Source organism: Ipomoea nil, unplaced genomic scaffold, assembly GCF_001879475.1.
Source record: "Ipomoea nil cultivar Tokyo-kokei standard unplaced genomic scaffold, Asagao_1.1 scaffold3104, whole genome shotgun sequence".
In the NCBI taxonomy this organism is placed as follows: domain Eukaryota; kingdom Viridiplantae; phylum Streptophyta; class Magnoliopsida; order Solanales; family Convolvulaceae; genus Ipomoea; species Ipomoea nil.
The window spans coordinates 3,033,944-3,048,557 of NW_017619532.1; the positions used below are offsets into that span (position 1 = coordinate 3,033,944).

The window sequence follows — 14,614 nt, forward strand, 5'->3', positions numbered from 1 at the left end:
CACTTACACTTTTATCATCAATAACCGAACTATCCGACGGTTGAGTAGGATATCCGAACGGTAATTCAGAAGAATATCCGACGGAATTAGGTGGGAAAATAAACGGATAGGTGCTCGAATATGGTATCCGAAGTCCGATCGGATTAGCCTTCCGCGAGCCCGAACCGTCCGAACCCGTCCGTTGCACAGGCCTAACCTCTACAGAGACCAAATCAATGCTTTCTTGAACCAGCTATCTGTCTTCATTGAAAGTATATTCAAATAAATAACATTTCTATTTCCAATTCACGTCTGTTTTTTATATATCTGTGTCCGTGTTTGTGTCTGTATGTTTTCTTGGTTGTTTATAGTTGTTACCTGAAATCCCAATTGTCTCCTTGTTCCATGTAGATGGTAGATGTAATGAGAATTGACTCAAGGAATTATGTCCTGGATAGAATGGTTAAGGGTGAGATGGTCGTCTATCTGGTCAAGAAGTGATTTTGAGATAGCCTGAACAATGGAAGCTTTTGAATTTACTTTTTTCCCTTTAAAAATGGCAATATGTATATACAAGTCACAAAATGTTTAGGTAGCTTTGTTGGTTGTTCCTTAAGATTTGATACCATGGGTCATAAGATTAAGTTATTTTGTCATAGACATTAATTCATTTGAACTACGCCCCTACTCAAAAATATTTCTGGCTCCGCCCCTGCGAGCAGTTAAAGTTGACAAGTGCTAGAAAAATTGTTAGCTGGAGGTTGAAAATTAATGCCAAGTCCAATTTCCCTTGTACTCCTTGTTGATTATCTAGTGGATTGTGTTGACGTGAATGGCCCCCCAGACTGTCTGATCATCCATAATGCTTTTGAGGGGAATCAAAACTGAATTTTTTTTTTAAGTGGGACGCGCGTTTTTAGTCAAAACGACATCGTTTTTGCATCTGTATGCACCATGCATGGTGAACACGGATGCACAACATAACGATCCTTATATTTCTTTGCAAATTTTTGAGTTAGTTTTATCAGATTATAGGACTTATCGATTTGGGCTAATCAATTTTTATTTTATTTTTTTTGTTATTTTTTGGTCAGGTTTGCCATAACATTTAATCAAAACCTAACAAAACCAATTATGATAAAGGTGTTTCATATTTGTTGAACTTTTTTGCATAACTATATATACATATTAATACAATTGTGTAGTTAATATAAAGTTTATTATTACATAAATTATATATATATATATATATATATATATATATATATATATATATATATATATATATATATATATATATATATAGGGAAGGGATCAGGTGCATTTGTGGCTTCCCGTGCGGATTTCGGTGGATTAATGTGCGTGAGGTTTATACTTAATGTGCGTGAGATTTGTACTCAATGTGCCTGAGATTTGTACTTAATGTGCGTCATGTTAATATGCGTGAGTTTTGTACTTAATGTGCCTGAGTATTGTGTTTAATGTGCGTGAGATTTGTGCTTAATATGCGTGAGTATTTCATAATTACGAGCTCAGAAGGAAGCAGAACAGAAACTCACGCACATTAACGCCCAAGCTTCTTGTTACTTCTTACTTCAATTTGGCCATGGATTCTGGATTATCAACTACCTTCAGTGCAGTTGAATGTTATATAGATGACGCACACACAGTAAAATTTGCACAGCAGCTAAGTGTGGATTTCTATTGTATTATTCCCATAATTCTTAACCACCATAGCCCGCATCCACATCATCATCATCAGGGAGGGGGCAATGGCTACTGGGGATGGGGAAGAAGCTGACATCAATATTTTCTGCTGCATTTTACACATTCACGCACATTAATTACAAATCTCAGGCACATTAAGCACAACACTCACGCACATTGAGTACAAACCTCACGCACATTAATTCGTCGTACATCCGCACGGGAAGCATTCATCCGCACGGAACCTTTCACTATATATATATATATATATATATATATATATATATATATATATATATATATATATATAAACTTTATAACTTAATAATATTATAATTATAAAGTTAAAATATAACATATAAATTATATTAGAGTTAAATAAATTATAAATATATTCCAAACTAGCACTTTTACACTAATAAATATAAATTTATACATCACTCAAATCAATCTAAACATTCATTTCTAAATTTCAACTAAAAATAATGAATATAGTTACACTATAATATAATATTTATAATAAGTTTTAAATTTTTCATTATTTATTTTCATAAAAAAAATATTTTATTTTGCAATATATTTATTGAAATTTTATTTAAAATTTTAATTAAAAAATACTAATGATAAACTTCATCTATATTATGTTTCACATAACTTTTATAGCAATTGAGCTTACTTATTAAACAATTTTTGATACTTTCTACAAATATTTGTTACTATTACACCATATATAACTTTCTTGGAAATAATGATTGCTTGGAAAGGTACAAAAACTTTCTTGAAATTCTTTGGTTAGGTGGAGGCCGGTGAAGGACCAAGTCCAGCATCACGTGGCTTGATTTAACAAGTAATATCAGAGTCTGGTCACATGAGCAGTTAAGGTTGATTAGTACTAGAGAAATTGTTAAGCGGAGGCCGGAAATGCCAAGTCCAATTGCCCTATATCTTTTGGTGTCGTGGTAAGCGCTCGATACTAACATTTTTTTTAACTTAATCTCAAAGTTACAAATACCTTAAGGGTGTGTTTGGTTCATAGGTTTAGACACAAGGAATGAGAATGAAAGTTATAGACATTATTTGGTTGACAACTTATTAAAACACAGTTATAGAATTTGACATGGTTGCAGTAGGCGCTAGGCGCTAGTCGGGCGCCCGGACAACGCCTAGCGCCTAGGCGGTCTAGGCGGCGCCTAGGCGGAATCTAGGTGGGCGCCAAAAAAACAGTGGCAGACTTGTAGTTTGACAATTTTAATGAGGCTGTTTTCAATATTCAATCAAATAACACATCCAAATAAATGAAATATTGATAATTCATAAGTCATAATATCAAAACAATATTAAAAATTAAAAATACTCAAATATGAAATATTAAAATACTTCAATCATCCAAAGATTCAAAGTATCAAATTAGTCTACGGGTGTATATATGTCATATTATATATATGTATGTATATATGTACACACACACACACAGATATATATATATATATATATATATATATATATATATATATATATATATATATATATATACTAGTTTTTTACGCGCATTGCGCGATTAGGATAATGCCCAATGTTTTTTTTTAATAAATACTTTAAAGTATATCAATGCAAGATTATATTGGAATTGTTTATGCAGAGATAATTGAATGTTAAATTTGCGTATTTAAATAGGTTATTCTAAATTTACAAATGCAAGATAATATTGTCAAGATTGATTATAATTGTCAATAAAATAATTGTATAGGTATGGTTGAAACCAAATACGGGACATAAGGGAGAGCAAATCAAAATTAGGGCATAAAATATTAAATATATACTAATATTGTTTGAGGAGATTCCGACGATAGGATTTGTGGTTAGAGTTCTATTAAGACTTTAATATTAGAATTAGATTAATGGTGTAGTTATAATTCTATATTAGACTTTAATATTAGAATTAGACTAACGGTATTTAACGAAAAAGTTAACTGGTAATCATATAATTAAGGATAAATTAGAAAATCTCAAAGAAAAATTAAAATCTTAACAATCTGAGAAGTTCATACATAAGTAATTTAATATCGAATTTGTTTATTTAAATATGTAACTCATAGTATATGAATACAATGTAATATAGGAGATTCATTATAATTGTTACTAAAATTTCTTTTAAATAGTAACCAAGTATATTTGTTGTAAATGATTCTAATATATTTAATAAATGCACATATATACAAGATCAATGAATGAATCAACGGTACCAGCCTTTTAGGTGTTTTGCTCAGTGTTCAACCATTATTGTTGAATAAATTATTATGGATAAAGAAAATTCTAATTTAAGGAATTTAAATTTAGATGTAGTAAAAATTTAAAATTTTTAATTATAATGTAACCCAAAGATATTGGACGATTGGCAAATATGATGTAATCCAAAGATCTTAAAGAAAGTGTTTGGTTATTCAACCGTTTGAAGCAACAATTTGTTCCAAACCACTGAAAATACAAACATTGCAATTTACTATATTTTGATCACTTAGTGTTTTTGAGAATTATTTTCCCAAAACACCTCTATATATATATTTTTTAAAAATGTTTACTGTAGAGCCATTTCGACTCCTTGACTAATAAGAGCCAGTTTCGCTGGCTCACTACTTGCCCATCAACGGATGAACAAGCTTAATTTTTAAATTGGAGCCTTAAGGATCCTTATATAGGAGCCCCAAGGATCTCGTGCCACTTTTCCCACCGATGTGAGAAAAGTGGCAAACCTAAGGGAAGCCGAACGTTTGGCTCCTCATATGTTTTTTTTTTTTTTTAAATTTATTTCTTTTATCAAATCATTATTATTATTAGTATTTTTATTTTTTTAAAAAAATTATTATTATTATGAAATATATGTATACCCTTAGGTCATTTTACATGTTAATCTAAATAGCTATTTTTTTCAAATATCTTTTTACCAACCGTTGATATAATTTGTTGATCAAATCTGCAAATATAATCCGCTAACGCTAACCGTTAACTGCTGATTATCAAACAAGGACATTGCGAGGTAGTTCTCACTTCAATTTTTTGTGTGATTTGAATATTATCTTTGTCAACAAATCCCTCAAGCCGTTAATATGATTGACTTTTTTAATTATATATTTTTTTAAAAAAAAAAAAAATTCATGGTATTAATAAAATACTTGGTAAATAAATATATATCATTATTTTGTATTATAACTTTGATATTTAATTAAAAAATAGTACACAGAGAAGATAATAGACAATGTAGTGAATATAATCAATTGATGAATTTGAATGTAAAGAATTTTTATATTGGAGAAAAATAAAGACAATATAACTAATAAAATTATTTCTCTTAATTAATTTATTGATAATGAATATTTTTTTAATAAAGACATTGTAGGGTTAATGTAGCGAATATAATCAATTGATGAATTTGAATGTAAAGAATTTTATATTAGAGAAAAATAAAGACAATATAACTAATGGAATTATTTCTCTTATTTAATTTATTGATAATAACTAATTTTTTTTTTTTGAATAAAGACATTGTATACACATAATTCTAAATTAAAGAAATGCATATGTATTTTTTTTTTGTAGCACTAAATTATTATTTAATTTAATAAGAGTAAAATATAGTACTAATTATGCCAACTTTGATTGGGATGAGGTTCGAACCTAAGACTTTTCTTATTGAAATCAATGAGTAAGTTAACGGTAAACTAACAGAAATTAACGAAAAAGATAATATTTAACGGAAAAGTTAACAGATAATCATATTCATTAAGGATAAATTAGGAAATCTTAAGGAAAAATTAAAATCTGATCAATCTGAGCCATTCATTTGATTAAAAAATTTGACCGCCATTTTTTCTACCCATTATAGGCCTAACTCTCTTGGGCTCTTATTAGTATAGTAGATATATATATATATATAATGAAAAAAAAATTAGTAAGGCCGAGCTGATCGAATTAACTCGGCTAAGTTAGACGCTAGGCGGCCAAGTCGGCCGAGTTAGGCGCTAGGCGGCCGGTCACCTAGGCGGGCGCCTAGAGTGAAAATCGCAACGGTCTAGGAGCGCCTAGCGCCTAGGCGGGCACCTAGACCGATTTTTGCAACCCTGGAATTTGATTACTCTTATAATTACAAAAATCATTACCTAATTTAAATCAAGTATCGTTTCATTAATTTAGCATTATTCGTCTTCATTTCATCGCGGCATCACTCATTTCTCCTCACTTCATCAACTTCCTCACTGCATTGCCTACTCGTTTCATCATCACTTTTAAGATCAATTGCCTTGATTATTTTAATTTTTTTATTTTGTATTTTAAAACCTTTGTTCCGATTGTAGAGTCATACATAACCAAACATTAATATTGATAATTATTCCAATTCCACCACACTACCAAACATAAAAAATATTATCACTTACCAAACACACACTAAATTTCCTTGAACAATCTTTGATACTCTTACGAATGATTGTAACTATTACAATGTTACTCCTTCCCCAAAATTTCATATATATGTTTTTTTCTGGGATATGTTACTAAAATTCCCACAAATATTCAGCGCAATATCTGGGTAATTATGTCTCTTATTAAGATGTTCCCAACTTGAATGTAAAATTACATGTTAATTTTTTTTTATTAAATATAAAAATGATAAAAATTTAAACAAAAGATTAATTGTGAAAAGAAAAATAAAAATTAATGATATAATGAAGTAAAATTTAAAATTAAAAAAAAAAACTAAATATCATAATATCATAATAATTAAAGAATAAAATTTTATATTCTAAATTATTACTCTCTCTCTAGCGTGTCTAGGGTTCTGTCCCTCTCCTCCTAGGGTTTCCTAGGTTTTTCACTCCTCAACTCTGCTTTTTTCAGTGCATTCACCGGTAGTTTCTCATTTTCTTGTCTACTATCGTGCTGTTTATGTTAAAGTCTGTTTCGTCGCCTACATTGCATGGCTTCCATGACGTCAACAGGGGGTGTGGCTGGCATTACAGCGTGTTGGGCAGATATTGTATTGGAGGAGGAGGATGTCGCGTTCGAACTTGTTAGGGACACTATCGGCGTGGTAGCGAGGGGCTCGGAGGAGATCTGGGTGGTGGTAGGCCGTTTCTTGACCGACAAGCTTGTGAAGGTGGAGTACATTCGGCATGTGATGGTGTCCGTTTGGCGCCCGGTGAAATGTGTTCAGATTACGGAGGTTCAGCCAAACTTGTTCTTATTTGTCTTTTATCATAAAACGGACATGCAACGGGTGGTGGGGGAGGGCCCATGGTCATTCGAGAACAGTACGCTGGTATGTAGGCGGGTTTGGAGATGGTGTTTTGCCCGATGATGTTACTCTGGATTCGGTGGATATGTGGGTACAACTCCATGACCTCCCTTTGGGCTATACGTCTGGTTTGATTCTAGAGCAGGCTGATAATTTTCTTGTGACCTTCATTATGTGAGACGATAGGTTTACTGATGCTCCTTTGCGATCTTTCTACCGCATTCGAGTCTCTATTTCCGTGGACAAACCCATCGAGCGTCGCATGAAGCTCATTAAATGCGATAAGACGTTCTGTTGGGTGTTCTTCAGGTACTAAAGGCTTCACAATTTCTGTTTTGTGGCCTGATCGGACATTCTCACAAATTCTGTTTTAAGGCTAGAGACTTGACGGTTCTAGTGGAGCAGTACCCATACGGGGTGGAGCTCCAAGCTGGTACCAGCCGTGATCCAAGGGCAGTGGGGTAAAGTTGGCTAGTGCCAGCGGGAGGATAGTCACGTACTGTGGAGGAGGCAGTTGGTTCTGGAGGTTCGCGGCAGAATAGAAGGGATGGAGTAGCTTCGAACAGTGGGCATGAGGGAGAGGGCAGTGTGGTAGCTGCTGTAAAGCGCCGTCTAGAGGTGTCTTCTGGTGCCTGGAGGAGGCATGGGGTAGGCACTGGTGATGTTGCAATGATTGAGGCTCCAAAAAACTTGTTCTCGGTGGGTTCTGGTTCCCAGACACACCCGTCCTCATGTGTACGTTAAGTTGGAACTGTCGTAGCTTGGGCAATCTATGCATAGTTCGTAAAGTGGTAGACCTAGTGTTTCGTAAGAAGCCTGAGTTTGTTTTTCTTATGGAAACCAAGGTGGTGCGGATACATGCAAAACGTCTCCACGTCAAGCTTGGCTTCGAATGATTATTTTATGTTGATAGTACTGGTTTAGTCGGGGTTTAGCCTTGTTGTGGAGGAAAAATAACACTGCCAGGCTATTGAGTTTCTCAAAAAATCATGTTGATGTAGAACTTAGTATAGTAGGGTTCTCAAGTTAGCGTATGACTGTTTTTTATGGCTTTTTGGAACGCAATAGAAGGAGGGAAGCATGTGACTTACTCAGGTCCCTTGCTGGTAGGTCTAAGCTCCCATGGGTTGTGCTTGGTGATTTTAATGATCTCTTTTTTTACAGCTTGGAGGGAACCCCCATCCTGATAGTCTCCTTCACGATTTTGGGGATGGTATTGATGATTGTGGTTTGTCTCAATTGCCTATGTTTGGATATCCGTTCACTTGGGAGAGGGGTAGGGGGATATCGGACTAAATATATGGGGGAAAGATTAGACAAAATGCTGGCTAGAAAGTGCTGGTGTAGTAGTAGTGTGAGACCGAGGGTGGAAAATATATTGACTCGTAGCTCAGATCATTTGACCCTCTATCTAGGGGTTGCTGATACACGGGTTGCAAGGGGGAGGAAAAAGGAGGATTCCAGTTTGAGATAGCTTGGTTGCCGGATGGGGGGTGTAGGGGGGTTGTTCAGGAGGTGAGGACAGATGGGAAACACGGTGGCCTGTTAGACCGCCTTCAGCTCTACGGGGATCAGTTAACTCGTTGGGGAGGGGACCACTTCCACAAGTTTGGTGAGCAGATCAAGAATCCCCAGAAAGAACAATTGTATCTGAAAGGGCTTACGAATTCGGCTTCCTTACTTGAGTTCCAACGCATTGAGACGTAGTTGTGCCGTCTGGAAGCCCAAGAGGATGCATTTTGGAGGCAGAGAGTCAAGCAACATTGGTTGAAGGGCACAGATGCAAACACAAAGTTCTTCCATAGGTATGCTTCTGCTCGTAATAAGAAAAATACACTCTCTAGACTTAAAAATGATTCTGGTAACTGGGTGGAGGGTGATGCTTTGAAGTCTGTTATCTTGAATTATTTTGATAGATTTTATGCTCTAGTAGTTCCATCTTTGAGGATACTTTCTTTAGTATTATTGTTCCTCATATCTACCAGAGTCTCAATGATGCCCTTTCTCCGTCCTTTTGTGTCTGATGAAGTCAAATCTGCTCTTTTCTCCATGTTTCCTGATAAAGCCCCTAGGCCTGATAGAATGAACTCGGGGTTTTATCAACACTTTTGGGATGTGGTGGGGGAAGATGTATCGTCTTTTGTTGTAAATTGTCTTAATTCCTGTTCTTTCCTGGAAGGGCTTAATGATGAATTAGTAACTAATCTCAAACCTATTGCCTTGTGTAACGTTGTCTACAAAATCATGGCCAAGATGATAGTTAACAAGATAAAACCGCTTATGGGGGGATCTAATCTCTGAGTCCCAGAGTGTTTTTTATCCCTGATAGGCTTATCACTGATAATATCCTTGTAGTTGCTGAGGTTGGTCAATATCTGAATAGGAAGCAGAGTGGTGTAGTTGGCTGGGGGACACTCAAGTTGGATATGACTTAGGCGTATGATCGTATGAAGTGGTCCTTCCTACGCAGGATGTTACTGGCGCTGGGTTTTGTAGAAGTATGTGTGAGGTTGGTTATGAATTGTGTTACCACTGTGTTTGATTAATGGGGTTAGTATGGTCAAGTAACTCCTGCCCGTGGTCTAAAGCAGGGTGATCCGTTGTCACCTTATCTGTTTATTATATGTGTAACACCCCCTAAAAACAAGCTAATAAAAGCCTTAAACATGCAGATAACTGAGCTAAACAACAAACACAACGGAAGACTGAAAGATAACTAGATAAACATAAATCCAAACAACGGGGTGTTATGCCACGTTCACCAAAAAGGATGAACGCTACGGCAATATCTGCATTGTTTACAACTAATCCATAGTCTCAAAAGTCTACAACTAAGCCGGCACACAGGCCATAAAACAAGCGGGAGAAGCTACGCTAGCAAGTACTAGACTGCGCACTCGCCTAGACATCACCTGAAAGAACACAGTAAAACATGGGACGACGCCCGATCAGCGAATAATGCTGGTAACCCACCAATACATGTGAAATAACATGCATAGATAAGATATAAGTTGTAAAGCCATTTTCGAAACGGTATACATAAGTATGTAAGTTAGGATACACGAAGTACCCGAAAATTTAGGATATTGGAATTAAAATAAGTTTCGGCGTTGAATTAATTTAAAATGTAACTCAAAATAATTTATTCAAACACCAATTTATCTAAAAAAAAATTAATGGACTGAAAATGGCTATTTTGGAATTTCTTAAAATTGGATTTATAAAATTAAATTTTGGGTTGTCACAACCTGCTTCCCAGATGCTACGTAGACGCTGGTTACCATCTGACGACGATGAAGGCTACCGTGGGCGTTCTCTTCTCTCTCAGGATGGCTCCTTCATTGCCGCATTCAATGGCCTACTCCCGGACTGTTTCTCACCGCTTATGGTGGAGGCGTTAGCTTGCAAGGAGGCTTTGTCTTCGCTTAGCGATCGGGGGGTCTTGTCAGTGAGCTCTATATGGACTTCTCCAACCTTCAGCGTTTTTTTATCACCTACTCACGTTCTTCTCTTGTCCTATGCTGGGCTAGTTATTAATGACTGTAGGGGTGCTATGTCTTCCTTTACTCAGTGCTTAATTAAGTTAGTTCCTAGAACGGTTAATGTCGTTGCTCATTCTCGTGCTTCTGTAGCCTTTTCTCAGACTGGCTCTCTATACTAGAACTCTATCCCTCCTGACTTTGTTTCAGTCTTATTACAGTAATCTACCATGTTGGTTTACCTTAAAAAAAAATTATTACTCCCTCTAAAACAATCATCTCTTTCCATTATCACTAAACTTCCACCCTTTGCAATAATCACTCAAAAAGTTGTTAAATCACTCCTTCAGTATAAAAACTAATAGTATATAGGCTATATATACTAGTATTTTATATGCGTGATGCGTAAAAATATATGTCTAATATTAATACTTAATATTAAAATCTTAGTTATTTTAAAATACTTTTTTTAAAAAAATAATTGTGTGTGTGAATATATTTATTTATAGTTGTAGAATTCATATTAATATTATTAAAGAAAGAATTTTAGAAATGATAAATTACTAAATATAATAATTATGATAAGAAATAAAATATTGTGCATGCATGTGCATGGTAATAATAATGTGAAAAGATAATAGAAGTTATAATAGTAGAGATATTTTTGTCCAAAAAATTATGTAGTACAATTTTTATAGCATAATGTACAAAAAATTTAACAAAAAGAACGGACATAAACTAAGAATATAACCTGAATTGTAAACTTATTATGTTTTTAGATAATCTGATTAATTTCTCGTTTAGTAGCTTGCCAATTTGGTCTATTGACATCTTTTTAGGTACAACAATTTAATAATGAAGTCTACATGGTGTGATTTATTATTTCTTTCTTACATTGATATTATTTTAGGTGTACCAAATGTATGTTCCTTCGATGAATTTGTTTACAAATTTTATTTACTCATGAATAATTAGTTTTAAGAAAATACTATTTGTTTACAAATTTATTGGAGTTGTTGCAACCCAAACATGAATGGGAAAGACTTTAAATTTATACTATATATTGTCAAGATATATACCAACCTAAAATTTTTTGGGTATTGCGGGGCAGCTTTAAGTTTGTTTCTATATTTGAGTTGAATGTAGTGTAAAAGACATTGATATCAATTGAAATTTTAAATTCTTTTTTAATTTTATATTGTCAAATATTTTTTCGCTGTTTTAAATCTTTATTTTCATAAATTATTTAAATGAAATCACCTTAATTATTTCTATGAGTACCTCACATACATTATGCTTAGATTTAATTTCACTTTTAATCACTTAATCATATGGTAAATTTTGCAATAATATTTATTTGAGTTGAAGTAGTCTACTAGTCCACCAACTACCCTAAAACAGGACACAATAATGATGTATGTTTCAAAAATAATTTGTCCACTCATTCCAAAAGTAAAAAGTATGTTTATTTTATTTTATTATTATCTTTTTTACATCTTGATATGCACCATTATTTATTTTAAAGGGTGGTTATTTCGTTTTTTCTTTTATTTATTTATTTATTTTGTTTCTTCTTTTCTTTTCAATCAATATAGACAAAGTATTAGCATTGACTATTTGTACTTCAGTAGGTTGAGAAAACATGTATGAACATACATTAAATTGTAATAGAATCAATGGTACTAAAAAAATGTAGACAAAGTATTGACACACTACTCGTGAGATTACAAGTACTCCATTTATCTCATTTTATATATTGAATTCGGTTAACAAGACTTAATTCAAGTTATTTATAACTATTCATTTATTTTGTTGTTGTTGTTGTTGTAATATTTAGTTTAGTCTTTGTACATAAATTTTTTATATATTTTTAGAAATTACATCAAAAGTATTATTAAAAATAAAAATTAAATTTAAAAATTATAGAAAATGTTAAAGAAAAAATAAACAAAGAAATTAAAGAAGTGTTGGTTTGGCCAGTAAATTAAATAGTAAATAAGATGGTAAAATGAGACAAAGGGTTGGGAGTAATATTTTTAAAAATAAAATTTTATTATATAATCAAGCTAAGAAAATAAAAGTAAATAATATAGTTAAATGTAATTATAAAAATAAAGAAAATTTATGAAACTCCATCCCCATCCCTTTCTTTGTTAGTTTATTTTCCCTAGCAAAATGATTCATCCTAGCTCCAATAAAAATAAATAATAATTAAAAAACAGAAGTGGAACATATGTATATTATTTAGCTGTGCACTCTAGTGGCAAGACTTTATATCTAGCTTTATCTTTGCAATAAGAATAGAACATGTGCTTCCCACGTGCCCACTGCAACCCTGAAATCTGCTGCTGAGTTAGCTTCACAAACCCTTCTCCCTCCAAACTTGAAGTTGAAGGGCTTCTTCTTGTACAATCTGAGCTGCTGTTGGTGCACCCTTCCAATTCTACCCTTCCCATGGATGCCACAAAGGGGGCATAGTTGTAATTCACTGGGTACTTCCCACCATGTGTAGCCCATTCTGACCCATCCCATATTGTCACATATACTGACATTGGCTTTGATGGGTACACTGTTGAAATTGCAGCATTGTTCACCACTTCTCTTACTGGTATGTTGTCCACTAAGAACCTGCAGTAATGTCATAATTCCAATATTATTACGGTTGGACGGAATCGGTGAAAGGTCAAATCCAACGAATAACTAGGAGATTATTGGGTGGAGATCTAAAGGGTCAAGTTCAGTACTCTTCTTCTAAAAGATGTGACGGTATAAAAAAAAAATTAATTAAAGTTACGCATTAACTACTAGTTATAACTTTTGACATAATGATAAGTATTTGATCCTAACAAGTGATATTAGAGTCAAGATACACGCTACTGGCCTAGTTATAACTTTTGGTGTAATGGTAAGTGCTTGATTCTAACAATTACTATAATATTTGAAGGGAAGGCAAGGTTCTGATATTTCTAAGTACAATTGAATATATTATTTTTTGTGTAAGATTTTTATGTATAAAATATATATTATATATTTATTAAGGCCTTAGTTAAGTGGTGTAAGTTTGACCAGGCCTATAAGTTAAACGGTTAGGCTAAATTACGTACTAAGACTCTGTTTGGTATGATATACTTAACTTTTAAGTTAATTTAAAATTAGAATGATTACTAATAGCTATTAGCTTATTTTAAAAAGTTACTTTGAGTAGCGTTTCAAAATAAGATATTATTCCTTTTTTTAAATACTTCATGTTTTATGAAACAAAGTTTATGATTTTTAGTTTAAAATAAGTTTTATCAAACAAAGTTTAAGATGGTTGGAGAAGTTTTGATGAGCTTACAAGATGTGATGAGAGTTCCAAAGTATGGAATAGTCATGGGAAGCTTGAGTTGGGTCGAACCAAAGATAGAACTTTTCTTCCCTCCCTGTTTTCACACTTCCATTGCAATAAAGATTGGTCTGCAACACCCAATCTCTCCTCTTATCATACCCAAGCAATTCAATATCAATTTCATCATGGTTGTGTGGGTAAACATCTTGATTAGACATCTGTTGTTGTAATAATTCAGAAAAAAAATATATATATATGTCACTTTTTCCCATTAATTAATGCACGTATAGTACGTTGTTGTATATATGAAAACTATACTTACATAAAAGGCCACCACAACTCCAGAGGTAAAACCAGCAGGGAGCTTGATAGCAGCATTGAAGAAGCCATAGTAATATCTGTCTTTTGAAACCAACCCACATCCTAAAACAACAACTAAGTTTCAGAACATAATGAAACTTCACTACATATATACTGTCAAACAAAAGACGATGATGATAGTCATCCTTAAACATATATGATGAAAGCTAAGCTTAGTACCTGAAGATTTGTCCAAGACAAGATCAGCACTGGACCCATTGTTTTTTAGTTGAATATTGTGACCCCCATAGAGCACATTGTAACCTTCACTAACCCCAGTTTGGGTGAAACGATCTGTTAGTCTATCAACACTAGGAGGGGTATATATTGGACCTCTTGCTGACACCTTAGTGATGATAACCACCATGGAAAGGATCAAGAAGAATTGAGAGAAAAAGTTTGGGCTATTCTTGAAAAGTCCCATTCTCATGTTTTTTTTTTTTGTTTTTTGGTTGGGATGAATGAGGAGAATGT

General features: G+C 33.5%; 1 protein-coding gene and 1 long non-coding RNA gene across 2 annotated transcripts; one reads left to right on the forward strand and one right to left on the reverse strand.

The window, feature by feature from the left end:
- Positions 1–11,800: 11,800 nt before the first annotated feature.
- On the forward strand, positions 11,801–12,608 carry LOC109166584. Its single transcript, XR_002051678.1, has 3 exons — positions 11,801–11,813; positions 12,453–12,455; positions 12,524–12,608. It is a non-coding gene; the product is annotated as an uncharacterized LOC109166584 (long non-coding RNA).
- A 5-nt stretch (positions 12,609–12,613) lies between these two features.
- LOC109166583 (probable xyloglucan endotransglucosylase/hydrolase protein 33) lies at positions 12,614–14,614 on the reverse strand. The gene is made up of 4 exons (XM_019315482.1): positions 14,321–14,614; positions 14,103–14,203; positions 13,790–13,998; positions 12,614–13,080 (listed from the first exon to the last, which is right to left on the reverse strand). Exons 1-4 carry the CDS (start codon positions 14,568–14,570, stop codon positions 12,693–12,695), a joined length of 948 nt encoding a protein of 315 aa, XP_019171027.1. The 5' UTR covers positions 14,571–14,614; the 3' UTR covers positions 12,614–12,692.